The sequence below is a fragment of the Pelodiscus sinensis genome, chromosome 4, assembly GCF_052426305.1.
Source record: "Pelodiscus sinensis isolate ZL-2025 chromosome 4, ASM5242630v1, whole genome shotgun sequence".
Lineage (NCBI taxonomy): Eukaryota > Metazoa > Chordata > Testudines > Trionychidae > Pelodiscus > Pelodiscus sinensis.
The window spans coordinates 70,083,877-70,111,860 of NC_143055.1; the positions used below are offsets into that span (position 1 = coordinate 70,083,877).

The 27,984-nt window shown below is 38.9% G+C and overlaps 1 protein-coding gene across 2 annotated transcripts; it reads left to right on the plus strand.

The window, feature by feature from the left end:
• Window positions 1-672: 672 nt before the first annotated feature.
• Window positions 673-27,976, plus strand: MFAP3L (microfibril associated protein 3 like). Of its 2 annotated transcripts, XM_006111674.5 has the most exons (4): window positions 673-1,099; window positions 6,871-6,938; window positions 12,865-13,280; window positions 19,718-27,976. In XM_006111674.5, exons 3-4 carry the CDS (start codon window positions 12,998-13,000, stop codon window positions 20,581-20,583), a joined length of 1,149 nt encoding a protein of 382 aa, XP_006111736.1. In that variant the 5' UTR covers window positions 673-1,099; window positions 6,871-6,938; window positions 12,865-12,997; the 3' UTR covers window positions 20,584-27,976. The 2 variants fall into 2 exon arrangements, with proteins under 2 accessions (XP_006111736.1, XP_006111735.1); XM_006111673.5 differs by lacking the exon at window positions 6,871-6,938.
• Window positions 27,977-27,984: the final 8 nt, after the last annotated feature.

Below are 27,984 nucleotides of genomic sequence, written 5' to 3' on the forward strand. Positions count from 1 at the left end.
TTATCTTCAGTACAGTTCTCTTAGTCTGACAAGATAATTGAAAAGAGAAGTAGTGCCATGAATACAATTTACATCAATCTGTATTGTTCTGTAGTAGAGTTAAAAACATAGAAAAATTTATTCCAGATAACGATCTTGCATAAGAAAATCATTTATTTCCTCAAGATGAATGCTAAAGGTGCTATAATGCTAAATCTTCTCTAGTACTTCATATTCCACTCTCATCACTTTTTGGATCAGGAATAGCCAGAATAAAAATGCTTTTAATCAACGTTTTACACCTTAGCAAAATATCTAGGGTATTTGTGAAGAGGGTAGGAAGGTGCAGCATAACTAAAAATATAACAAAGATTTCAATATAACTAAAAAACCTTTTGTAATTCGTAAAATCAATAGTGTTAAGAACAGTCTATTATTTTGATTATCTTAATCCAATAATTTGCAGAATCTGGTGTGTCTGCCTCTTGCCAGGGCAATAAACTGTCAAACTATTTCCCCAGCTCCCCTAAGCGTGGGATCCCCTGATCTCTTGATGCTCCATTTTCCTCCGTTTTGTGACCTTCAGTGTGGGGAGGAGAAAGAAAAGAAGCTGCACCAACCTTGGGCAACTCAATGAATTTTCACAGCAGCCTGGCTCTCGCGCGAGCATGCTCAGTGAAGCTCTGACCTACTTTTGCGTGCCGAAGTCTGGAGAGCGCTGGCTGCCGTTCCGCTGAGTGAGAACGAGCCGGTGCGGCTGTTTTCTGGGGTCGCGCTTGGAATATTTCGGCACCCCAACGTTTCACCGCCGAACGTCGAGACATCGGCGTGTCGTTCCATGGAACGCAACCCGGGTCGCTGAGGCTGGTGATCGCTTGCAACATGCTACGTAGGGAGCGCGGAGAACAGCCGCAGCGAGGGAGCCACCTCCGTGAGCATTTCTCTCGGGCTTCGCGTCAGTTTCTTCTCTGTTTTCCATAGCGGTGAAGGCGAAAGGCTCTGTGGCAATCTAGAAGAGCATCGTGGGGGAAGCAGCAATCTCGGGCCGGGCAATCGCATTGAAAGGCGAAGCGGCAAAGAGGAGGGCTGGCTCACCTGCGAGATAGACATCCGGCTGCAGGTTGGATTTATTCTGATAACTTTTAGCTTCCTGTGTTAGCTTGCTGTTTTAGCATCAGGGCCCAATTAACGATTGGACACAATAGCATTGGCCAGGACCCCCAGCCATAGGGAACAGTTGTGGAACCGACTGCCAGTCTGGGAAGCATGACCATGATCTGCTGCTACTGCTGCAACACTTAGGGCAGGCTGAGGAAAGGGGGAGTCAGATCCACTTCTCCAGGAGTCCTGCCAGCTTAAAGATCAGAAATGGTTGTGGAATGGTCACACCTGTAGTGAGTTTTTTTTGGGGGGGTGAAGAAAGAAAGCCCGCTGCTACCACCCCAAAAGACTTCCCTGTCAAGAGAATCCTTACAATTTAATTTTCTTCAGATTGTATTTGCATTGACAAGCTGTACAATTGCTGCCAGTCTTGGTAAAAGAATCCTTGTCAGAGGCAGGTACAAGTTACCCGGGAGGTGTTTGAGGGTTGATTGCCTTTGTCCATTTGCCATTGCTAACCATTGCTGATCCTATGTTAGTTACATACCACAAGGCCATCTTTGTCAGCTCTCTCCACCAGGATGGGGCACTTTTTCCTCATCATTTTTGGATGAGATGTCTGTTAGGGTTCCTGATCATTGGACCAAATATTTGTCTCACTTCCTTATGTTTGGGCCATTGGAACAGAAAACGTCTGTCTCAATCGCTCCTCTGCAGCATTGACTGCAGAGTTGCCTTTTAAGAAAGGCTTCTTTCTGGGGTTAGACTGCACTCAGAGCCTCCCAATTTCCAGCTACAGTTTGTGGGCACTGATTCCGTATTTGGTGAGATTTAGCTTTCGTTTTGCACATTTCACTGCCCTGCTCTGTTCACTGAGTTCATTACTCTGACTAGGGATCTGCAGCAATCCTGCCTGTTGCTGTGTTTGATTTGCAGTATTGTCAGTCCCCATTATTCAAAAATCATGCGTCTCAAAAGGAGGGGGTTGCCAGGGCACTGTGTGGGAGTGTGTCTAAGAACTGGATTTCTTTAACTCAGATATTGTTGTAACATATCAATTGTCATGTTAGACCAGCAGTTAGTCAAATCCAGGGTCCTGTTTCTGAGGGTAACCAGTGCCTGATGCTTCAGAGGAAAGTGCAATAATCTAGTTGGAAAGATTACTAAATAATTTTAACAAGAATGAATTCCAGTTCTTAAAGAACTGCTTTATTCAGCAGGGAAACCCAAGAGATCAATCAAGTATTAGGCATTCTTAATGCATCCATTACCATAGTATCTACCTCTGGTGCTTCCAAGAATGTGTACTCCTGAGCATATAAAACTAATGAGGCCAAAACCTTTTCTCTCTGAAACCTTGAACTCCAGCTTTTCCTGTTTATTTTTGGGGTTTTTTATGTTGGGGAAGATGAGGTTGGACAGTAGATTTGTGGCACATAATTATACCCCTGTGCAGAGGATGAAGGGGGCGGGGGGATTAATTCAGCAAGTAACACTTTTAAATGACAGACATTTTAAGGAAGGTTTTTTAAATTGAGCAATTTTAATCTAAAATAAAGGACATTATTGTATTTTGCATTAATTAAACGTTTTGATCACTAGAATAGTCTCATGAGATACCGATCTGAATTCCATGAGTACCATAAAGGAACAGCATTCCTTCGGGCTTCAATTTTGTAACAGTCTGACAATGCCATCATATTATGTTACTTAGCAGTACCATGCAAGCAGTATAACAGGACAAGTAATTATAAATAACAAATAAGAACCATCAAGCAGTCACAGTTTAAAATCGTTTGCACAGACTTTTTACAAACGAGTAAAAGTTTCTAACAGTCTGACAACTTTGATTCCTGGTTTAGTAAGCAAGTTACAGCTTTTCAGATAGGTTTCTCTGATAAGCAACTTACCTGGTATTATTTTCCAAATGGTCCTTTTGCATCAAGTCACACCTCTTGTATGATACATTAAGTTGAAAAACTGAAATGCTAGTTCATAGTGGGAAAAGTGTTTTTGAACTGCAGTGTTTATGAAGTTAAAAAAAAAAACCTAGTATATGTTTTTATTTTTTAAAACTATACATTTTAGAACAGTGATCCTACTCATTGCAACAGGGTATACTACAGGTCTGCTTTCCTTTTGCAGAATTTGTATCTTTCATTTATTGGGAACAGACAGCAAAAGCATATTTGTGTTTGTACAAGGGATAATAAAATCTTTCTTTGCTATATATAAACCTATTAGCTTAAAATACTGTATACCAGCACTGATTTATTGGACAGAAAAGTTGCAGCTTTTCTTCCACCATTTCACAACCATTACAATGCGGTAAAAATATCCATACATTTCAACAGCTCACGATAAAATAAATATAAATAAAGCTCTTCCAAAACATCCACCTGGGAAAGAATGGGTATACTTATAGATATGCATGGCATTTCTCAAACATAGCCATATTCTGTATCCTGAAGAGCATGCAGTTTGAGTTGAGTAGAATTAAAATACATTCAGTTAAATAAAATAGCACTGGAAAAAGGCAGTAGATGTTCACTGCATGTACACCTGCAAAAAATATCAATACTGCACAATTTCCCTCATTAAGAATCTGAGAAAAGGCCATTCTATTCTGTAATGACTGTAGTGTTTGGGGATATAAATAAAATGTTTTCGTTGTCCCACAAAATTGAAACACAATTCAGTCTTAGTAGATGGAACCCATCTGCTTTTATCATGTTCCCTAGTTGTGCTGCAAATAGCCAAGCCTGTAAGGTAGTTCAGGAAAATAAATGTAAAATATAATTGGTGCTATTTACACTTCAACACAAAAATGATTTTTTCTGCTCTCAAGAAGTACCATGTTATACCCTTTTACCAAACACTCTTATCATTACAGTGTAGATGAGACCAAAGCTCTTCTGTAACTACCCCTAGGCTGCACAGCTCAGCCTAAATCTGAAGACTTAGGCCAAATCATTAGCAAGAGTGCTTTGCCAACATAGGCTTACTAGTATACTATGCCTGAAAAATGCTCATAGTGTAGAAACAGCTAGTGCCAGCAAAACTTCATTTTTTCCCAGTATTACTCTAGTTTATTCTAGTTTCCCTGCACCCAAGCAAAATAAACTATACTGGCAAAAGCTTAACTCAGTGAACATTAGTAATGTTATGGACTAACTTGATTACCCCTCTGAATACATTGGTAGTGTTTGCCAACACCTTTCTATATCCATGAGAGATCACACCCCATCACACCCTTAATTGACATAGCCATAACAGCAAAAGTTTGTAGCATAGACCTCACCCTAAACACCCCCATTGGATTCTTTTTTGCCAGGGCAAAACTGATTTCAGCTAAAGACTAGTCTGTGACTGCCTATGTCTTATCATTGAGCACACTCCTAATTACATTATTCAGTGCTTTAAACTGAAAATTCCTGCATTTAGTTAATACAGTGTAATTTCCTATCCATGCACAGGCATGTCCTAGAAATGCCTCTGCCAAACAACAGAGATATTATTCCTTTCCACCAATTACCATCATTTAATTAAATCACTCACTGCCAAATGCAGAGCATCACAATGCATATCGAATGGGAAGGCTGACTACAGGGAGAATGCAAATGAAACTTCTTTCCCTACTGCAAGCCTGCAAAAAGGAGTCATTTTATCTTAGAGTATGTCTACACTTGCCCCCTACTTCGAAGTAGGGAGGCAAATGAAGCATATTGAAGTTGCAAATCAAGTCCGGGATATAAATATCCCAGGCTTGATTTGCATGTTCCCGGCCAGTTGCCATTTTAGAAATTCACTAGCCCGGAGTAACTGCCCGCGTCTACATGCGACAGTGAAACGGGAGTCTGATTTAAAGCCCCTAATTCGAAGTAGCTGGTATTCCTCCTGCAATGAGGTTTACCAGCTACTTCGAATTAGGGGCTCTAAATTGGACTCCCGTTTCACTGCTGCGTGTAGACACGGGCAGTTACTCTGGGCTAGTGAATTTCTAAAATGGCAACCGGCTGGGAACATGCAAATCAAAGCGCGGGATATTTAAATCCCGGGTTTGATTTGCAACTTCAGTATGCTTCATTTGCCTCCCTATGTCAAAGTAGGGGCAAGTGTAGACATACCCTTAGAGCTGGTCTTTACACAGATTTGCCCCAAAATAACAAAATGTATGAATTAAAACCATTTTAGTTATTTTGTTGAAATGTAGTATGTGTAAATTCAGAGTAAAAGTAGCTAAAGTAATTATGGGCTCGCAGATCTTAAGGCCTGGTCCAAACACAGTTTTTGTATCGATTTAACCATTTGGGTTAGTGATGTAATTTTAAAAGAAATTCATTTATTAAATCAGGTAGCAACTAGTAGGGACACAACTATATTGGTATAATTAGTGCCTTTTTCTAGTATATCTTTTTCCCCCCTTAAATTTGCTGGGATAAGCTGTACCAAAAGGAGACTAGGGATTCTACTGCTTCAGTTATACCAGTTACAACCCCTCACAGTTGAAGTGATATAAAAACTATGTGTAGACAAGATCTAACAAACATCCACCAGAGATCACACCCATGAAAAAACTTTATTTGAAAAATATTTTTACTTTGGATTTAAATATTTGCAGCCCAAAACTAACAGCCTTACAGCTGGCACAAAGGAAGAAGAAAGTGAAATCGGTTATATACAAAAGTGCACAGACCATTCTGTTCTCATTATCTAAGTTCAGTTGACTGCAAAACATAAAAATAGTCCAAAAGAACATAGCAAGTGAAAAGTAAATCAGATATTTAAATCTTTCAGATTTCCAATCAATGACCCCATCAACCTATCAACCCCATTGACTTCAGTGTAGCTCCACATCAGCATTACATTTTGCCTTTATGGGTCCCACTCTGGGATCAGGGACTAAGATGCTGTTACTAATAGGTAAAGAAATCCAATAATGTTAAACTTGACATTATCCTTTTAAATCACAATCATTAACATACCTCAGCTACAGTTAATTATTCCTTGCAAGCCATCTTTGACAATTCTGAAGTTAGTGCTTAACATTTTTGTACTTTATCCTGGATGTCAGTAAAAAGCAAGTCATTAAAAAGGGGTATTACATGCATATCACAGATTACATATTTTACATAATTACTGTGGCCATCCGAAGTCTGGTGGGAGTTGTTAAACACAAATTCATTATTCTTCTGTTAATGAAAGAGAAGCCTTCTGTTAAAATATTGTTTCTTAATGAGTATCAGAGGGGTAGCCTGTTAGTCTGAATCTGCAAGAGCGACGAAGAGTCCTGTAGTGATAGGACTCTTTTGATCTGAGGAAGTGGGTCTGGCCCACGAAAGCTCATCATCTAATAAACCATCTTGTTAGTCTGAAGAGTCCTATGGCATCTAAAAGATTACCGGTAACAGATTTATTGGAGCATAAGCTTTCGTGGGCAAAGACCCACTTCGTCAGATGCATGCCCACGAAAGCTTATGCTCCAATAAATCTGTTAGTCTATAAGGTGCCACAGGACTCTTCGTTTCTTAATGAGAACTACATCGCACTGAAAATATAAAAGACTGAAACTATTCATTTGTTCAGAAGACATGATAAAATTTTAGAGATGTTTATATTCAATGTCATTGAAAAGCCTTTACTATTTTATTTACAGAAAACCTATATTTTAATCTTGACCCTACAAAAAATCTGTCAGGGCATTCTACACGAAATGTAAAATATGGGCTTGGATTTTTTTAGAATGTGTATTTATTTAAATTAATAACTAATTTCCTCCTTATCACCTAGGAAAACCAATTGGATTTTAACAAAGTGAACTTTTATGAATACAGTTTATGGAGTGGGGAAAGAAGAAGGTAAATGTATTGAGTCAAATTGTCCATTGCCTCGTTCCTTGAATAATTATGTACTCCTGTGCTAAGTGGTTGTAAAATACTAACAAATATATTTCTCAAATTGTTTACCCCCATGGTAGGATTTTATATTCGATTGGCACAGGTGTAAAAAAGAGAGTAGAGGTGTGTGAAGAAAATGAGAAATTAACAGAAGCCAGTGAGATGAGGAAAGTTACAGAGAGATGGGAGATTCCACATCCCTGGCTTGTCTTGTTATTCCTACTCCTTTCATCTGAAGGGATTTAAGTCCCTGATCCATCTGGGATTACTGTGATACTGAAAGAGTAGCTGTGATAAAAGCCATAGCCTAGGGCAGAGGCTCTCAATCAGGGATCCGAGGCCCTCAGGGGGCTGCAAACAGGTTTGGCAAGGAGGAGTGAGGTCCAGAGAGATAAAATAACCCAGAGAGCAAAGCTGGCATTAGATGTGCAAGAGCCCAAGGCAGAAACCTGAGATCCACCACGTGGGACTGAAACTGAAGCCTGAGCTTTGTGGGGCCCTTTGTGGCTCAGACCCAGGTCCACAGAGAGAGAAGCAAAGGGAGCTGTTGCTCTAGGGCCTGGTGAGTCAAAGGATCCCAGGACTTCCAGCTGATGCTGTTACTGCACCAACAGTGGTAGATGTAGTTCTGGGGCCCTTAAAATTGCTGCCAGAATGCCACGCTGCACACTCCGTGTGGCTCTGAGGGTTGGGCGGGAGGGTGAAGGGTAAGCCATGCTCTGGCTTAGATGCCCAGCATGACCCCTTTCACCTGCGGTCTCACCCCTTCCAGGGGTGTAGAGCAATGAAAGTAACTTAAAATTTCTTACTTAAAATTTCTTACAGGTACTGTCCTATTGCAATCCAGGTCCCTGTCAGCTTTTTAAATAGCTCCCCACCGGCTTTTGCTGCAGCTCAGCCAGTTCTTGTCAGAGCTGCGCACCTGGGCACACCCACTTGCTTTCATCCCTCCACACACACACCTTGCCCAAGGGCCCGCAGAAGCAGTCAGCTCCCCTGCCTTTGGCAGTGGTCCTGCTTGCTATCCCCCAACTACTTAATCCACTCAATATATAGAAAAACAGTTGTTGTGGAACAGGTGGGCTATGGAGTTTTTATAGCATGTTGGGAGGGGGTTTCATAAAGGAAACAGTTGATAACCCCTGGCCTGGGATATACTTGCAAAGACTTAAGCAAATCTAATAAAGTGATACAGCTGTTTCTGGAGTAATAGCTTTGTATATCAAAACATGAAACACAGACTACCTGACCTAAACAAATACAACTGCTAAATATATCCTGATGATTTATGCATCAGAACTCTTCATTATTGTAGAAGAAACCTTGAAAAAATGTATATTGAATCATCCAACAAATTTACTGGACATTAAATTCTGAGCTTAAGAAACCTCTTCACTACTAATTCTATAGCAGATCTTTCTGTGTCTGTATAACCCACAACTCACTAATGGAATATGCTCATCAAAAGGTTGTCATTTTCTCTACTGAAAAAAAATCTGTTTTTATTGAGTCCTTAACTGATAACTCGAGAACTTACTAAGCTGTTCTGTCCATGTTAACTTGTTCTCTAACTATATCTGGCTAGATGGGCATTTTTCATGGAATAAATGCTGGTGACACAATTTCACTTACACCAAAGTGTATCAAGGAGTTTACTCAGACCTTGGCAGAGGTCCTCCACATTGCTGCTCAAGAGGTCCATAGTCTGTTCCTTAAGTCATCAAGGACTGGGGAGAGATTCTTGAAGAACTTAATAATACTTCCTGATAACCACAGAGCAGCAAGCTTCATCTAGTCATTTTAAAACAAAAGGAAAAACTATGTAGCATTTTAAAGACTAACAAGATAGTTTAATAGGTGATGAGCTTTCGTGGGCCAGACCCACTTCTACAGATCATATTCTGGAAGAGAATTGGCATGACCATATATACCAAAGGATTACAATGAAAAAAGTGAACACATAATTAAACTGACACATCAGATAAAGTACAGAAGGTGGGGTGAGGGAGAGAGAGGGAATAGCTATTTATGAATCCATGAATGGCTAATCAGGGGTGATAAGTAGGGAAGCTATCTTTGTAATGGTTAAGGTAATTAGCATCTTTATTAAGGCCCATTCGTAAAGTGTCAAATTTAAGCATGAAAGAAAGTTCTGAAATTTCCCTCTGTAATCTGGTGTTAAAGTCTCTTTGAAGTAAGATGCATGTAGTAAGGTCGTTAAGACTAAATCCAGATAGGCTGAAATGAAAAGCAACCGGTTTTTCCTTGTGAAGATGTCTGATTTGTGGGTATTAATTCTTTGGCAAAGTGTCTGAGAAGTCTGTCCAATATACATAGCGGAAGGCACATAATGGCATAAGTTATATTTCTGGATGAACAGGAATATGAGCTCTTGATCTTATAACTCAATTGGTTAGGTCCAATAATGGTATCAGCAAAGTGAATGTATGGACAAAGTTGGCAATGGGGTTTGTTGCAAGGGAAAGTTCCAGGGTTGGTATTAATGTGGTATGTCCTGTGGTTGTTAGTAAGAATCTTCCTGAGGTTAGGTGGTTGTCTATAGGAGACTATGGGTCTGTCCCCTAGAGCCTCTCAGAGTGTAATATCCTGTTCCAGTATAGGTTGTAGGTTATTGATAATGCGTTGGAGGGGGTTTAAGCTGGGGGCTATAGGTGATGACAAGTGGTGTTCTATTGTTGGTTTTCTTGAGCCTATCTTGAAGTAGATGGTTTCTGGGTATTCGTCTGGCTCTTTCAATTTGTTTTATTTTATTTCCCCTGGTGGGTAATTGAGATTTACAAATGCTTGGTAGAGATCTTGGAGTTTCTGGTCTCTGTCAGTGGATTAGAGCAGAGGCGGTTGTACCTAAGGGCTTGACTATATACAATGGATCATATGGTGTGTCCTGGATGTAAGCTGGAGGCATGTAGGTAAGTGTAGCAGTCAGTGGGTTTTCTGTAGCAAACCTACACCCCACCACCAATCTCAGCCTGGACCATTCAACACGAGAGATCCATTTCCTGGGCACCACAGTACAAATCATTGATGGAAAATTAGATACCACTCTCTACAGAAACCCACTGACTGCCTCTATAGTCAAGCCCTTACGTACAACTGCCTCTGCTCTAAAGCTCATCACCTATTAAACCACCTTGTTAGTCTTTAAAGTGCTATATAGTTTTTCCTTTTGTTTTAGCAAGATCAGACTATCACGGCTACCTCTCTATTACTAGTCATTTTAGGTTGAACGGATTATGGGACTTGAGGATGGTGTGGAGAGGAGTGGAATTTAGGTCATGCTACAGTAAAGCGCTTAAGTACCTGTGTTTCTTTAAGGACCAGACAACCATTAGCTTGAGTCTTGAAATCTATGGGACTGTTCACATGCTTAACTACTTTTAGAGCCTCAGATAGGAAGAATTGTCAAGTGGGATTCTGTCAGTCAGCTTTGCAACTGTGTATATGTATTATTAGCCTAACTGAAATGCAGAATTTTCTTTATTGGCTGTGAACTTCCTCCTAGTTCATTCCATGTTCATATGATGTGCAGCTAGTGCTCCTTAAACCAAAACTTCATAAATTGTGTTACTCATTGTAGAATCACATTTAAGTCCATCACACTCTGTCTTATTGCTTGGAATTTCATAACTGAAATTAAAGTTTGGAAGTAAAGAGTACAGAAGTCTTTGCAAGGGGTAAAGAAAAGAAACAAAACCTTACACAGAACCTCCTGCAGTGTTGGTGCTCTCTGTAATAAGTAGCTTGGACAGGCTTCTTTATTAATATGACTCTTTTCTGCATTATAGTTTTGTTGTTATCTCCTCAGAGACAGAGTATATCTCCCAATTCCTTTGGCTGCTGTCATTATTTATTGTTGGTCACTTTACAAACAAAAAGACAGATTCCTTCCTGGAGTAGCTTAGTATGTCCTTAAGCTAAAGGCTCTTTTATACCTTTACTTGTAAGCAGTATACCTAGTTAAAAAAAAAACAAATTAGTTTACAAATACTGAATGGTCCTAGCCCCGCCCAATGTGTGTGTGTGAGGGGGGCAGCACCACCAGCTTCTTGAGGGATGGAGCTGGCATCCCGGGAAGGTAGGGCTGGGGAAGCTGGTGGTGACTGAGCAGGAGAATAGCCGGTTAGCCCTCCCTGAGGGACTCCTTCACCTCTGGCTCAGTGGGCAGCCACCCCGCCTCATAACTGCAAACCCCCAAGTCAATAGTCCAAGCCTCGGTCTTGGGCGGGTTAATGTCAGGAGGTCTCTCAGAAGTCCAAAGCTCTAAGAAATTAGTCATGCAACAATTGCCATCCTGATACTTACTAGTTCAAGATAGTAAAGAAGGAAACAGGAGAAAAATCATGAGTGTACAAAAAAATTCCAGAGAGACTGAGAAGATTCTATCATGTTCCTTTTTAGGACCACTGCTTTTTGGATTATAGCTTATTAACAAGAGGATGACAAAAGCCAGATAACTTTCTACCAGTGTGATTGAACTATAAAATTTACAATTTACTATTGATCTCCCTGTCCTCATCCTAACAGCTTAATCTTTTATTGGGTGGTTCACACTCATGAATCTCTGAACTGCCAGCAAACTTTTGACCCTGCTGAACAACATAGATAAGTCCCAGTGTCTGCATTTCTGCTCCTATAAAAACGTATTAGCTTTTTACAGTTTTCCACGGTATAAACATATTGCCCTCTGAGACCAGAAAAAGGGATTGTTGTGAAGAGTAAAATCAGTAAGTAGTGTTTAGATATCAGGGGTTAACGTTAACCATGACTCTGTAGTACAGTCATCATGACTGCTAGTCATGTGGTGAGTTTTATGTTGTGGACCAATGGGAACAAAGATGAAACCGAACTTATCTTTCTCTTTTCTTTATAGTTACAGACTAGGCAAACTAACTCTGGGCTTTTAGTGTTCCTTAGTCTAGAGAAACCATTTACCCATTACAGATACAATGTTTTTTGGTTCTGTTGAACTGAATAGCATTGTAGCACTAGATACCAGAGATACAACGTTATTATCAGAAGGAGAACAAATTAACACAGACATAGTAAGACAAAACAAGGTATGCATCAATGTCCCTCTTTTATCTGCCTCTCTTCAGAATGACCAGTTGATGGAAGTACTGAATTTGTGCTCAAAGCCCAGTGTCTTCATCCCCTATCAGTTTATTTGATTTTTCAGGGAGGGTAAAATGCCTGCTGTGCACTTTGGGAAACAGTGCATAGGTATGATATTAAAAATAAAAACCCAACTATTGGTAAGTTCATGCTGATACAGTGGGAGTGCAGATATACAGTGCTAATACAGTGGGGGTGCAGAGAGCCATTAGACCAAACTGTAAGTGGTATATATAATGAAAACCATTTCAAGCTTGCCGCAACAAGGAATGGCTGACTTCTCAATTGTCTCATTCCCTCTGAAGCATCTGGCATTAGGTTCTGTTGGAAGACAGAATACTAGACTAGATGGATCAATGCTCTAACCCCAGGATGGCCGTTCTTACGTTTTTATGATAGAACCTATAATTGCAAGATTAACAGACATGCCTTTTGCTTTTCCAGTTTAGTTGATTGCTTAGGAAACATTCGTGTGTAGAATCTTCAGACTAAAACTGTAACTGCTGCTACAGTTATATTGCTGTTAAATGTCCAGGTGATAAAAACTTCTCTGACACTTGCCACTTTAAAAGTGCTATTCTTGGGGAAAGGTATGCTTCTTTTTCCAGTAAAAATGAGGATGTTGATATCATTAGCATTTAGATAAGACATTGAAATGATGCATGTCACATGAATTTGTGGGTGTATCTTTATTTTAATGAACTTTTGGAATGGAATATTGAACTCCATTTTAAAAAATGTGTTTATTTTATAGGAATTTTTTTCTTAAATGTAAATCTTCGTGGATCAAGGTAAAACTTTCCTGCGATTTGTTCAGCTTTGAGGGCTGCGTTCAACAGAGTTCCATATCCCAGCTCTCTTCTGGTTGATCAACCTACTGAAGAAAGATGAACAAGCTAAACAGCCACTTCTTTTTGAACGTCTTGCCTACCATGCACCTTTTCATCTTACTAGCAGCTTTGATAACTGCTGAGGATGTGACTAGTAGCACTTTAAATCACACTGACATGAACTTGGGATCTGTACCTGTAGTTATCTCCACAGTCGATCATATTACAGTCAAGGAAGGGAACAGTGCCTTAATTGACTGCAATGTCCAAGGAAATCCTGCTCCACGTTACAAATGGTACAATTCCAATGGCTGTTTGCTGCAGGAAGAAGAGAACAGTGGTAAGGCTTTTGTGCTCTGATTAATTTCTTTCAGCCTAACAAGGATCTTGGCATCAACATTTTGTTTATAATGGACTTTTTATTTGTGTGTGTTCATGTGTAAATATAACAACCTTATTGTGGAGTGATTTCCTGTGAGGAGGTATGAAAAAAAATGAAAAAAAGTCTCCCGGGATCATGGCAGCTGTAAGTCAATTTGTACCCACTCTCTGAGAAAACAATTACAGATTTTTAATATGTTTTTGTGGCAAAACACAGCAGGAAACAAAAGAGCTGAAGAGATAATATAGAAACACAAAGGAAAGGCAAATTTCATCAGCAAATTTAGGAATTTGGGCTTGGATACTAGTCACCATGCTATTCTCTTTCCTCTGCTCTAGTGGTAGAGCATACAAAACTGTCTTAAGAGCTAGGTAGGGTTTCTCTTTCCATGTGGGAGTGGCATGGAAGTACAGAACATAGCTACCACTTCACCACCTTTTCCTGACCCCATTCCAACCATATGGGAGTATCATGGGACAGGAAAAGGTATGACCAGAGCACACTGTGTTCCAGTGATCCTGGGACAACATAAAAGTCCCTGGGAACATAGTGGGGAGGGGTGGAGTGTGTCTTTCCAATCAGTGCAAGTTAGAGCAGTCCTGGATGCCATAGGACCACTTACAATTATATGCTTACATGCTTTGCCAGAATAGGGACTTTATCGTTACATAAACTTGTTCTAAACATAAATGTGAGGATAAATGTAATTACACAGAATTTCCTCAAAGGACAGGTTTTTGCAGTTTTATGAAGCAGCCATATTGTCCATGTAATATTTTAATGCTGACCGCTTTAAACACAGTATAATGAAATAAGGATTTGAGTTATTTACATTTAATGCAGGATATCTTATCTTATGAATAGCTGACCACAGAGAGAACCTGAACCTGATGCAGTGTTTGATCCAGCTGTGTGCCCCACAGTGTAGTGTTTCTGTAACAGCTTTCTGTATTATGTCTTGAGCTAGCATATTTATCCATAAAAGTACAGAAAGGAACAGACTGAGCTTCCAGCATAGTGTAGAAAAGATAAAGCAGCATATTGTAATTAGTGCTTTGGCATGCTTTTACTGGAGTTCTCTCAACAACAGTACTGAACAAAACACTGCAAATAGCAGGGGTAATATTAAGGTATTACACCATTTCAGCTTAGTTTTCCTGCATTACTAGTTGTTTGTCCAATAGGAAACTTATCTCCTTCTACAGTGGATGTTTCTTAGCACAAGCTTCATTCCCTAATGTGCTAATGGACAATAAACAACTGAAAAATACTGTAGGATGGTCAATTTGTGCTTGGAAACCACAGGATTTGCCTTACCTGCTATTAGTATTTCCCAAGGTTAAAACCAAGTGGTTACCTAAGGCAGCAAGATGAATATTCATTACTTAGCCAATGTAAAGAATTCATGCTGTGCACTGGACACTAATTAAGATGCATTGTGAGCCTTTAAATGTGAATCTAAAGCAGTGCATAGGGCCAACTGTAGGCCCTCTGCCTGGCGTGACTGCCACTCTGTGTGTCCAGCTGAGAACTCTGAAGGTTACATAATTTTCCTGTTTGTTGAGGGCAGCAAAAATCCGTGAGCCAACACTAGTACCTTCTCTACACCCAGAATAGGCTTTGTTTCCCAGCAGGCTTGTACTTTCTGCCAGAATCTTTTGGCACAAAACCATAGACTGAGTCACAGTCTAAATGCCATTATATCATTTGTAACAGCTGCAGCAAGAATACGTCAGCAAGCCATTTTGTGATTTTTTACAATGAATAAAGATCCTACTGATCAAGAAGAGGTTTAGCAATACCACTGCTTTATATATAATATTAGACTCTAGTGTAAGTGGGGTTGATTGTTCCGCCTGTTATAAAACTTGCCTGATACTTCTTTTTAATACACCTTATATTTAGTTGCTTATAACTTTGCCAAACTATTACCATTTGGTCTGAAATTTTCCAGGATGGGTCTTTTCCTATGACTGAAATTTTCCAAATAATAAAATAAAATAATAATAAATAAATAAAATACAGCAAAAACAATTCAGCTGTTTCCAAAGATGAGATTAAAGAAAGAGACATTGTCTTGCCCATATTAAATTTTGTCTCGTTCTAAGCTACTGAAATAAAACTGTAGTTTACCATTGCTAGGTAGAGACTTGCTAGCACTTTACAGCTAAATTCCCCCCAAAGATTCTGTTCTCATTGGACCTATTCTAGCCCAGAGCTGAGCAGGATTTTCCCTGAAATTGCAGCTGCGGGTTGCTATGGATAGGACCAAGACCTGGCACCCAAACTGCATGCGAGACAGTCTCTCCAGTGATCTAAGTCATCCATAGAATATCTTAAAGGAAGTTGCCTGCCTGAAATGCACAAGGGGACAAGAGCTGAATCGGGGAGGTGTGTGGAAACAGATTGTGACAAGGAGTCTGGAGAGTGTTTGGAGGGTTGATGCCAGAGAAAAAGGGAAATGGGAGTTGAAATAGGCAAGGAGAGTGAGTGCCAAGGAGACTGGGAACCAGGAATGGGGAGACTGTGGCCGGCAAGAACACAGATTTGGGATTAGGAATCTGAGGAATAGAGACTGCGATTAGCTGGGTGAGAGAATGGGATTTGGGATAAAGATCTCAAGGGCTTTGTCTACACTGCAGGGTTTTTGCACAAGAAGCTTTTTGTGGAAGAGATATTCCACAAAAACGTCTTGCACAAAAGCGCGTCCACACCTCAAACGTGCATCACAAAAGCGATGTGCTTCTGCACAAAAGAGCATCCACACTGCATGGACACGCAAGAAAGTTTTGATTGCCATTCAAAGAATGGCCATCAGAGCACCTGTGCTTTTTCTGATAGACTCTTTTAGTGCAAGGAATCCCTGTTGAGTGTCCACACACACCTTTTCACACAAGAACTCTTGTGCAAAAAACAGTTATTCCTCGTAGAAAGAGGTATACCTACACCGCAAAAAGCCCTCTGTTCTGCCATTCTACTGTAAATTATCTTGCACAAAAATGCACTTGAGGGATGGACAATCTGCAGGTTTTTGTGCAAAAACCCTGTAGTGTAGACATAGCCAAGGTGGGGACGGGACAGGATGGGACCAGAACATAGAGAGGTTAGAGGAGAAAGGACAGGAGTCAAGCTTAGGGGGAATGGGCTGTTGGATCTGGCACCACTAATCAACACTGCCTTCAGAACAAGTCACCGTTTGCCACCATTTCCTTGCAATTCCTGTATCTAACCTTTCCCTAGCTGCCAGCAAAAATTCACTGGCAGATTTTTGCCCATCTCCCTTCTGCATTAGCCCATGTAGAAACTGAAAACCTACAACAGCTGTCAGTTATTCAATTAGCTCAAGTCTGTGCAGTGGATCTACAGGCTTTGATCCTGCTGATGACTGAGCAGCAAAATGGGTTTCATACTGATATATGGGAGTCAGTATAATGCCACGTGATGGAATTTCCATTTTAGACATTTACTTTATAAAACCTTAGGAAATGACACACACACAAAAAAGGTGTTAAAAGAGCATTAAAGTTTCAAAACCAGGTACTCACAAGTTAGAATATTCCAGAATTAAAATACTCTCTACAACCTTACTGTGCAAAGATTATGCATTATGATACTGTCTTTAATTACATGATCACAGGCCACTTTTTTTCTACAGGTCCCCTGCCTTATTCAGTATGCAGAATGAACCATGCTCTGGGAATGAACTAGGGCTGTTATCTGTAGGATTGTTCCCTTGTACTAGAAGGTGTGAGCAGGAAACTGAAGGAAGAGAAAAGATGCTCATGGTGGAGGCAGTTGAATTCCGTCCTTGAATACTGTTTCCATCTTTGCTTCTGCCACAGTTCCTATGTTATACTGGGCAAGTCAGGCAAACCAATATTACTCAAGTGGACCCATATTGCATGTTACCTATTTTCTGGGTATCCAGCAAGAGACATTTGTGGTGGGGCACTCACAACCCTAACCGAAAGTCAGTGGGAGCTGTGCTTTGAATATATAAAATGTTATAAAATGCTAAGTACTCTGGAAAAATCAGGGACTAGGATCTTAATTTGGACACCCAAAATTAGTGGACAATTTTGACGTTAAATCTCCCTGGGCCTCTGTTCCTCAGTTCCAACATGGGGATAATAATAGCAGCTATTCTTGCTTCCCTTCACAATGTTAGCATTCTTTCATTATAGTATTTTTTTATATAATAGTATAGAGACTTCCACACTCCAGCCTAAAATATTTTATATAGTTAGACAAAATACTCTTAGGGTTCTGTTCTGACACAATTACTCACACTGAGTAGTACCTTCCTCTGTAATTTGTTGCCTTGTAATCAACTAAGCTACTTACATCAATAAGGTATTCAGTGTAAATGAGGGTGGTGGAACCAGACCATGGTTGAAATTATTTAAACAATTATACATTTACTTGTTAAAATACTAAAGTTTTCTAAATAGTACATAAATTACATAGTTCCACACTTCTTATTAGTGATAACTAACTTTCTTTTGTATTGGAGAATTTATATATGTGTTTGTTCCTTCAATATTTTTATTGTGTCCTTATTATTTATACTTTAGCTTAGTACACTGCATGTCTAGAACAATCACTACAGAACTTCTTCATTCCATATTGTTATGTACAAAGTACCACCTGAAGACATGGAAAATTCTGACGAGCTTACAATGTTTGGAGGGTGAGCCCAATATTGCAAAGACTTATCCACCATTACACATTGTAGGTAGTATTAGGAGTTTTCAGCCATTTGCAACTCCATAAGAATAAATGCGCAGATCTAATGATGTTGGTGGAAAAGTAATTAGACACTCCTAAAAGGTTAAGTAGGCTTATGCATAGATATTTCACTGAGGATAAATGTGTACACCGATTATGAAACCTTCAGGGTTAGCCATTTTTTGAGTTAGAATAATCTTCAAAAGAAGAAAGCCACTAATTATTTCAAACTGAAGATGGCTTGTCTAATTATTTTCAAACTGAACATAATAAGCTTCCACGACATAAGACTAAGAGTCCAAGAACTAAAAAAAGCTTTTAAACAGAGAGAGAGATGATGAAATCAGAGAGGGATAGAAATCAATACACACAATACACATCAGGAGGAGAGGCTGCCAGTGCAGGCATTAGGGATGTTAGATATCATGTAATTGAATTGTCATGTAACCACATGAAATCTTAGTGGTTACACAACTATTCAATAATCCCTGGGTGCGGGGCTGGCAGCCAGTGTGCTCTGGCCCCACTCCCGGGGAGCCTCCTGCCACCCCGGCGCTGCTGCGTCTCTATCAGAGGCAGCAGCGTGTGGTAGCAGATGGGAGTCAGTTCACCAGTGCTGCCAGTTTAAAAACTAGCTCCCACACAGACTGACTGCCTGGGCTGACAACAGTCCCTGCCCACGGGGGGCTGAACTTCCGAGAGAGGCTGGTCAGTGGCAGCAGCCCCCATCTGCAGGGAGTTTGGACCATTCATGGACTGGGGCTGCTGCCACAGACCACCCTCTTTCCGCTTAAAGCCAGCTCCTCACAGGCACTGTCTCCCATTCTTCTACCCTTGCTGCCTCTGATACAGCTACCTCTGATAAGCCTAGGCTTATTGGTTAATCATGTAGTTGACTACACGTTGACATTCCTAGCAGGCATTGCCTCTGCTGCGGTGTCTGGATGACTTTATCTCTGTAATTGCAGAGCCTGTGCCCTGCCTTCAGCCACTTTTATGTGCTGTTGTACAGAGGGTCAGCATGGAGATTCTGTTAGTGATATTCAGAGAAACACAGAAACACCCAGAATTTGTAAAACTACTCTGTCCATTTGTGCATTACTCTGGAATTTACTGCAGAGTAAGTGATGTTGGACCTTAAACCAACCCTCCACACCCACAACTGAAATCCCTAGAATACTTTTCGTTGTGTTGTAAAGTTAACAATAACAAAATCATAGGAGCTACTATAACAAAATACCAGAAAATTATAATCTTCATCCAAACAGCAATTCACTAAGTGATTTATCAGGTCTTCTGCCTCAACCGTCTATTAACCATACAAATTCAGCATTTTATGAAGTAAAGCATGTGTTTAGGATGCTGTCTACCATAGATTTTTAATTTGCTTAACTATGATAGATATACAATGCAGCTTATTGTGGCTATTGAGACATTTTTAGAATGTGACCCGAGTATAATCAATTATCTTCACAGTAGCTAAAATTGTTTTGTGGTGGGATGCTAAAAGCAGACAAATTTTTGTGACAAATGAGTGATTTCAGTATAGTCTACATTATTACCATTTTTAAAACATTCTGGAGTCAGTACAACACAACTGATGATTAAAACGTAACATTGGCCATGTAAACAAATGGTTTGGACTGAATTCTTTTTTGTCTTTCCAGCAGGAAAATGGTGTTTTCTTGAGAATGGGCTGCTGAACATTACCAGCGTGTCTTTTAATGATAGAGGTAAATACACATGTGTTGCTTCTAACATCTATGGCACTGTGAATAATACCGTGACTCTGAGAGTTGTCTTTACCTCCGGAGATATGGGAATCTATTACATGATTGTCTGCCTTGTAGCTTTTACCATTGTTATGATCTTGAACATTACCAGGCTGTGCATGATGAGCAGCCATCTGAAGAAAACTGAGAAAGCAATCAATGAGTTTTTCAGAACAGAAGGTGCAGAGAAACTACAAAAAGCCTTTGAGATTGCTAAACGTATCCCAATCATCACCTCAGCCAAAACACTTGAGCTTGCCAAAGTAACACAGTTCAAGACCATGGAATTTGCTCGCTACATTGAGGAGCTTGCCCGGAGTGTTCCACTGCCACCTCTCATCATGAACTGCAGGACTATAATGGAAGAAATCATGGAGGTGGTTGGCTTGGAAGAACAGGGACAGAACTTTGTACAGCAAGCAGCAGAAGGCCAGGAGACTACTGATGGAGATGATGTGTATATGATCCCTAATGCACTAAAGCGCAGTGACTCACCCACGGGGGACTCTGATGCATCATCTCTGCATGAACCAGCACAACAAATTGCTATAAAAGTGTCAGTTCATCAGCTGTCCAAAAAGGACGGTATAGATGACCAGTCACAAGACAGTGTGCAATTAGAAATCAAGGAAGAAGAGATTCCTCAAACACCAGCATCTCCTACTGACCCAATTCCCGAGCCTTCTACTGAACACAACTCAAATAACACCGCATTGGCAACTGATAAAAATACATGTTTTATTTATGAAAGCCATGTATGATAATTACTCTGTGAATCTATGCATAGCAAGAAAATCAGGTGGAGCACCTTTAAAAATAGATATTGTACTTGCCGCTAAGCCTTACCTGGAGACTCTCATAGCAAATGCATGCATGTGGATTGTTTGGTACTTTCTTTCCTGGTTGAGTTAATTTTATTATGATGTATGACAGAGTAATTACTATTATATTAATACTAATTGCTCTTTTTGGATTAGGGTTTTTTTTTTTCAGAAAACATTTACCTCAGCAATTTCTAGGTTGTTGTCATCTTTGATGACCTCCTGGAAGACATTTGTAGTGTAAAAGGCACTTAGACTTACTAAACATGAACCTGTTCTTCATTTTGCTCCTTCCCCTGCCTCCCTTCCATCTGCTGCCTTTTTGTGGAACCTTTCCATGAATTTAAGATATTGCCCAGGAAGCAAGATTTCAGTAGCCTCATAACATCATAGTTAGATCCCATTTATCAAGTATCTTTGCCAAGCTGCATTGTGAATTAGAGGGCTATTAATGAAGATTAAATGTGTCTTTTTCATTTGAGACCATCTTATTTATATTTAAACAGTGGGGAAATAGATTCCCTCCCCCTAAGAATGAAGAAGCCAATCTGTTCATTCACACAGATGATATACAGTGTATTTGTTACAGAAGAGAAAGCACTTCATTTCTGCTAGAAGACAACAGTATAAAGGTTGAGTAGATTTTTCTTTCATATATTTAACCATCTACTGACTTTACCAGAAGTTTATATTGAGAAGGACTTCGGGTGTCCAAAATTTATTGTCTTGTTTTGATTAAATGGTAGAAGTAAATGGAGCCAGGTTACTTTATATAATCTGAATAAAGGGTGTGTGGATTAAGTTAAAGTATTGTACACTCCATTATTTTATTGCAGGTGAGGCTGAAGTGGTAAAAGATCATTGTTCACCAGGATTTCCAATTTCTGCAATGTAATTTACTGATGAACTAACACAAGTGCATCAATAATCATAATCTTTTAAATTCAGCAGAGTCAAAATCAGTACAAAAACATGTTAACAACTCATAATGGTCTCTTCAGTGCCTAAAAATAGGCAATGATCACAAACTGTATTACAATAATACAATTGATTGGGTATCTTTTAAAAATTCCATCAAATTGATATCTTGTGGAGGAATAGGGTTCACTCACATCTAAGGAGAAATTACTCTATCCATATTTAACTTTCATAATCATGGCAAGTGAGCCATATCTCTGTCACTGGAGGTTTTTAAGAGGACATTAGCCAAACACCTCTTATGAACTGCAGGAGTAGATGGGATGATCTATATAATATTTAGTTGTTCCTTGAGTGCTGGGAACTCTAATAGACCTCTTGAGGCCCTTCCATAATGTTCTATGTTAGAATCATAGAGTTATGCTAGGATATGAATGAACTGCAGGAGTGAGGGAGGGAAGGTGGATAATGTCTATTTCAGAAGAACGGTAATATTATGCACCACTGGATGAGCATGGAAAGAGAGAACTTACAAGAAAGAATTTGTGCATGATGAACATTATGTTATTTAATCATCTGATACACATTTCATTTGAAACTGCTGAGCAGTCCCTAGTGTGTTCACTTTGGTGAAGGCCTATCAAGGATTAAATCAAGTCTTAGAATAGCCTGGAGTTTCTTACTGCAGAGCGTTGTGGAGAGAGAATTCATTCCAACTGCTGAGAAACTGGTGAGCACAGGCCACCCAGACATTTCTCAGCAGCTGTCATAGCTATTACAGCTTTGAGCAGTGCTGATGTTTGGCTTGGAGGAGATTAGATGTGTTCACTGCATAAATATTTGGGAGCAAACGTGATGTCCCTGAATGAAATGCTGAGTACCCGCAGGCCCCTCTCAGGACCCCGTTTAGTTACAATCCATTCAGATACCCCTAGCTAAGATATGCACCTGCCCCCACTAGTAAAATATGCAAACTGTCCCTTTCCTTACATTTCTATGGTCAGTGAGTATGAAACAAAAATAAGAGGCACAATTGGACTAATTTTGTTAGGGTGTAATAAAATGTATGTGCAAGTTATATCCTTTTAGATGCCTACCTATTTGACTACCCTTAGTAGTCAGATAATTTGACATCTAAATATGCATTTTCACAAACAGAAACTTGCTGGGACAAGACCTCCATAAAATTTGGACCAAAATGTTTAATTAGGTGTAGTTAAGTGAAACAAATCAAAACTGTCCTGTGCGTAAGAAGAGACAACTGTGTTAGAAAGATGTGCACATGCTCATCCAACTGAAACACAGTCAGCTACTCAGTCTCAAATACACTTTTGTTTTATCTTATCCTTTTTGTTTTAATCACTTATTGGCACTTAGTTACCAAAAAGGAGATTTTTACATATACCAAGAGTGGAATATGAATAGTTCCTTTAATTTGTCTTAGTTATTGTACTAGTGAGACATTTTGATAGTCCCGATTGTACAATATTTAGTTAAAAAAATGGTTTTGTACTATAAAGTGACTTGCTTCTTTTTTAGTGAAAGTAATTTTCTCATGAAGAGCCACACTGTTCTTCATAATAGAATGTTCTTCATAATAGAATGCTATATGTTTAGGAAGAGATTACTCTAGTTTGTGAGCATCTCTGAACTGCAACTGTATCATCTTTTGGGTTCATATAGGCCATACAATGGGGTTTAGGTACCTAACTTCCCAGTTTTAAGCCCGATCTCTCAGCTGCTACCTAACCTTAGAGGCAAAAAGATTTTTTTTAAATCAATATTTTGAATTAAAAAATAATTATTTAAATCAGAGATTGTTTTTCAAAACTACACTTATTTAAAATTAAATTTTAAAAAGGAAATGTATGTTGACAGTTAAAATTATTATAAGCTATTAAAACGATTTAAATATAAAAATATTATGCAGAACATGTTGTTTTCTGCCACATTTTCAAGAAAATTATACTACATAACTGGGGGAAGTTGCTGGCTAAGCCCCTGGAACCAGAGTTTGTTGAAGTACTAAAACAGCTTCTGACAACAGTATCCTCTTCTGCAGTTGCAGTTCTCCATTTCAGTTTATTCAGCTAGCTAAATTCGATGTCTAGTTCCCTCGAAGTTAAGAAACCAACTGGGAGTTGAAAAAGCAGAAAAGCTTATTTTTCCTCTTCTAATCAAAGAATAAAAATTAGGTCTAAGAGAATGAGATCTAGTAGCGCTAAAATCTCAAAGGTCATGGTGACTAGAAACAATCAGTTGAATTCACTAACTATAGATAATACTTCCTTTGTTTAATAAATCAATTTAAAATGCAGAGCATGTTTTGATGCACTTTTTTTCTTTTGTATTCAGCACTCTTATGATAGTTTTATTTAATAAAAAAAAGTTAAAATGCTGTTTCAGTGCATTTTTAATTAAAGTTGAATTTTCTTGAAAAGAGAGCTTGATATACATCAAGTAAAAAAAATGTGGTAAATAAGAGATGCATCATACATCATTTTATAATATGATACAATAATTTAAAAATTAAGAATCAAAATAAATGTAAATTAAGCTATATACTTGTTAAATAAGTATGTATAGATATATTACATCCTACTGGTTAGTAAAATTAACCACCAAAGGTTATATTCAATTGCAAATAACATTTCTTAATAGAACTAATGAGAATCAACCTTTCTTTAGGAAAATAATTAAAAAGTACAAATGTAAAACATGAAAAATTAATGATTTAAACCAAGTTTTAGAGCTTCATGATTTAAGCCATGATAAAATTGGTGATTCAAGTCAATCCACCTTGCTAGCAGGCACCTAAAGTCCTGCTGTCCTTAGGCGACTGAGGCTATATCTAGACTAAAGGGTTAAATGAGAAAAAGGTACACAATTTGCAGTATGAAAATTGTGCATCTTTTTCTGATTTACTTTCAAAAGATGCTTTTGCAAAATTTGACATGTCTACAAAGTGCCAAATTTTGGAAAAAAGAGTGCTCTTTAGACATATCTCTTTTGCCTCATAGAATGAGGTTTACAGGGATAGTGAAAGAGTGTGTCCACTTTTTCTAAATTTTTTTTGGAAAAGTGGACATGTTCCTTGGATGCAGCATTTCTTTTCAGGGACACCAAAGGTATCTTGGAAAAGCAATGCAGTCTAGACATAGCTTGAGGGCTTGTCTAAACTGCATGGTAAACTGCCACCACTGCAATTGATGAAGCAGTGTCAGTCTAGGGTTACATCTAAACTACATCCCTCTGTTGGCAGAGGGATGTAAATGAGGCACTTCGAAAGTGAAAATGAAGTGGGGATTTAAATATCCCATGCTTAATTTGCATGATCGCGTCATGGAGTTCTTTCAAACAAGCACCATTTCGAAAGTAAGACCTTGGCCTAGATGCAGTTCTTTAGAAAACGGCAGGCTTTTTCAAAAGATCCTGTACTTCTGCCGTTTTCAGAAGAACCGCGTCTAGACCGTGCTTGTTCAAAAGAGTGCCATGATGCAATTATGCAAATGAAGCATGGGATATTTAAATCCCCGTTTCATTTGCACTTTCAAAGTGCCTTGTTTACATCCCTCTGCCAACAGAGGGATGTAGTCTAGATGTAGCTTCGCAGGTCTGGTGAATATGGGATGAGTCTTTGGCAAAGCACTCTCCTGTTGACTTCAGTACTCCACCTCCCCTAAGCAGTGCAATGTAATTTACAGTAACTTAAGCAACAGTGTACACCAGGACTACGTTTCTGCCTCTGGACAAGTGCACTGCTGCTCAAGTAAGCATCCAGAGACTCTTGTTACTTCTAAGACCGGTGCTATCCTCAAACCAGGTGGTGGTCAGACCAATGCTAACTCTATTTCAGTTTTCCATGTGTCTGATGACGAGAAAGTACTTCAACTGGAGTTTTCCATCTCAGTGAGTTCTGGGATATTCCAATGTGAGTCTTAATCTGTTTTTGAAGCTGTTCTACTTTAAATACTAATTGGGCCAGGGAGGGGAAGGAAATTATAGCCTAGTTATTAAGGCATTCATCACAGCAGTAGGATACTCTTATTCATATCCCTTCTCCTCCTCAGGCAGCTGTGGGAATTGACCCTGGTCAACCATATCCTACCCTAATCACTGCTGCCTTAATCACTGCTGCCCCTTTAACGAGGGGGAGACTATTCCCTTCCCCCTCCATTCCCCACCACCCTCAAGTAGTTTTGTTTGGAGCTAGGAAACAGACTTTCTTGAAAGAAACACCTAAGCCATCTGCTCCAAGAGAGATGGATTGCAAGCTGAGATAGATGCCTCCCTCCAGTCCAGGCTTAAACTATGACCTGCCCATGAAAATCAACATCTCCTGGGTATCTCCCATTGGCTACCTTAGGCATCTCACACCTAGCATGCTTGCTTTTCTTCTCAAGCACTGATCTCCCCCATTCATTATCTAGACAGCCCAAGGCCCTGACTCATGCTTTGTGGATTCCAGTGATTTTTAGGCACCTAAACATTCAAATTGTGATGCCTATGTCCTTTGAGGATTCAGGCCACAGTGTCTAGCAGAAATTCAAAATGAAACATATTTCAAGGTTATTTATATATTTTTCAAATGGGTAGACTGTGCAAAGTGAGTAATGAAGCACAGACTTTAAAGTGCACAGTGAACCAATTCTTAGCTAAATTGCTTATATCAGATGCTCATACAAGCACAAGTGAATTTCTGGCCTCATTGATGTCAATAAGAGCACTAAAGCTAGGATTTCACCCAATTAAACCTTAAAGCTCATAAATGATCCTGGTCCAGTCAATGCAATCTGAAGGCTCTCTTTCCCTATTCACCTATTAAAATTGTTTGGAAGGTAAATATAACTTTGGGGAATCTAATTGTTTGGTCATAATTAATGTGTTACTTGTTTGAATGAAACAGACAGTGTTATATGGGAGAAAATTAGGTTTGCAATAGTTCTGTTTTATATTTTCTCTGTCTTCACATAAGTTGAGTAATCTTCAGTATCTTTTTTGATTTATTGCACTACACCTATATAAGCATGTTTAGTAAATGCTTTTGCAGTAGTGATGTGGCGAGCAAGGTCTGAAGACCTTGTTCCACCACCTCCTCCTAGTCTATTTAATCATAATCTGGCTAAAATAAATTATGTGTTTTATAGTATGATGAAAGAATAACATTTAGAAATAGCTAGTATAAATGTTTTGACAGAACCATAATTATATTGCGAGTATTTACATTATTACATAACTTTAATTTATATCCTGGATAGGTTTCATCACAAACCTTAAGCACTTAATGAGAATTGAACGAATAACTTACCCACAATTTAGCCTAGGCACACCTCTTTACATTATTATTATTTGTTAAGCATCATATGTTTGGTACCATACAGTGCTCAAAATGCAGAAAGTCCCTGTTCAGTCAAATTATGTTCTAAACATATCATGCAGACTAATCCAATTATAGAATGAAATAGGGGATCTTTTGATCTTAATGCAGCTATATGCTTTGTAAGTATTTTAGTTTAATCTTCAATGAAATGACATTTGACTTTTACTGTACAGTATATCACAGATGCAGATTTGCTTCCTTACAGTTATTCTTCATTTTTGCATTAGTTAAGACAGTGTCTTAAAGAAAAGATGGAACACTTTGGTCAGCTTCTAGTTATATCACCATTTTCTTTTTGGAACTCCACCTGTCCCACTGAGGAAGACTTATCTTTTTCCCACCTGCTTAGGGTTTGCTCTCTTTTGATACAAGTAGTCCTATAGTTAAACATACCTTGCAGTGTTTATCCTTTAAAATCAGCATTTACCTATGGTTAACACCATATTTAAGAAACATCTGTTTGTTGCTATTTTTAAATTTTAGTGAGTGGAACAATAGGTAGATGACTTTTTTTAAATTATAAGTCCCCCTCATTCACTATGGGAATTCATCATTTCGTAGTCATCCCTATATGTCAAGAACTGAAAGTATTGTATCAAATAATCAGGGTTTCCTGACTAGCTTTGCTAACGTAAGTTATCAACATACTTATTCAGAATAATTAATATTTTAAAAGTGGTGAATTCTGAGAGTTGAAAGATGTTACTGAGAATATACTGGCAAATCACTATTTAAAGTGTATGTCTTGGTATCTATCATACTAGGCACAAATGTAGAACTCCTTGCTCTGAAGAACAAGTTATATTTCAGAAATTCTGGAAGGATTTTTTTTTATATTTCAACAAATGTAAAAGACCTATGAATGTGTTGTGTTGCTCAGAAGTATAGTTACTGCATTTTGATTTTAAGAACAGTCAATTCTAAGATTTTCACAGCCGTAAATGACAAAGAGAAACCAGTTCATGCTAACGTGGCAAATAAAAAAAAATCCAGCTTGTAAATTGATCATTGTTTCAATAAAGAATTTGCACAGAGTATATTGC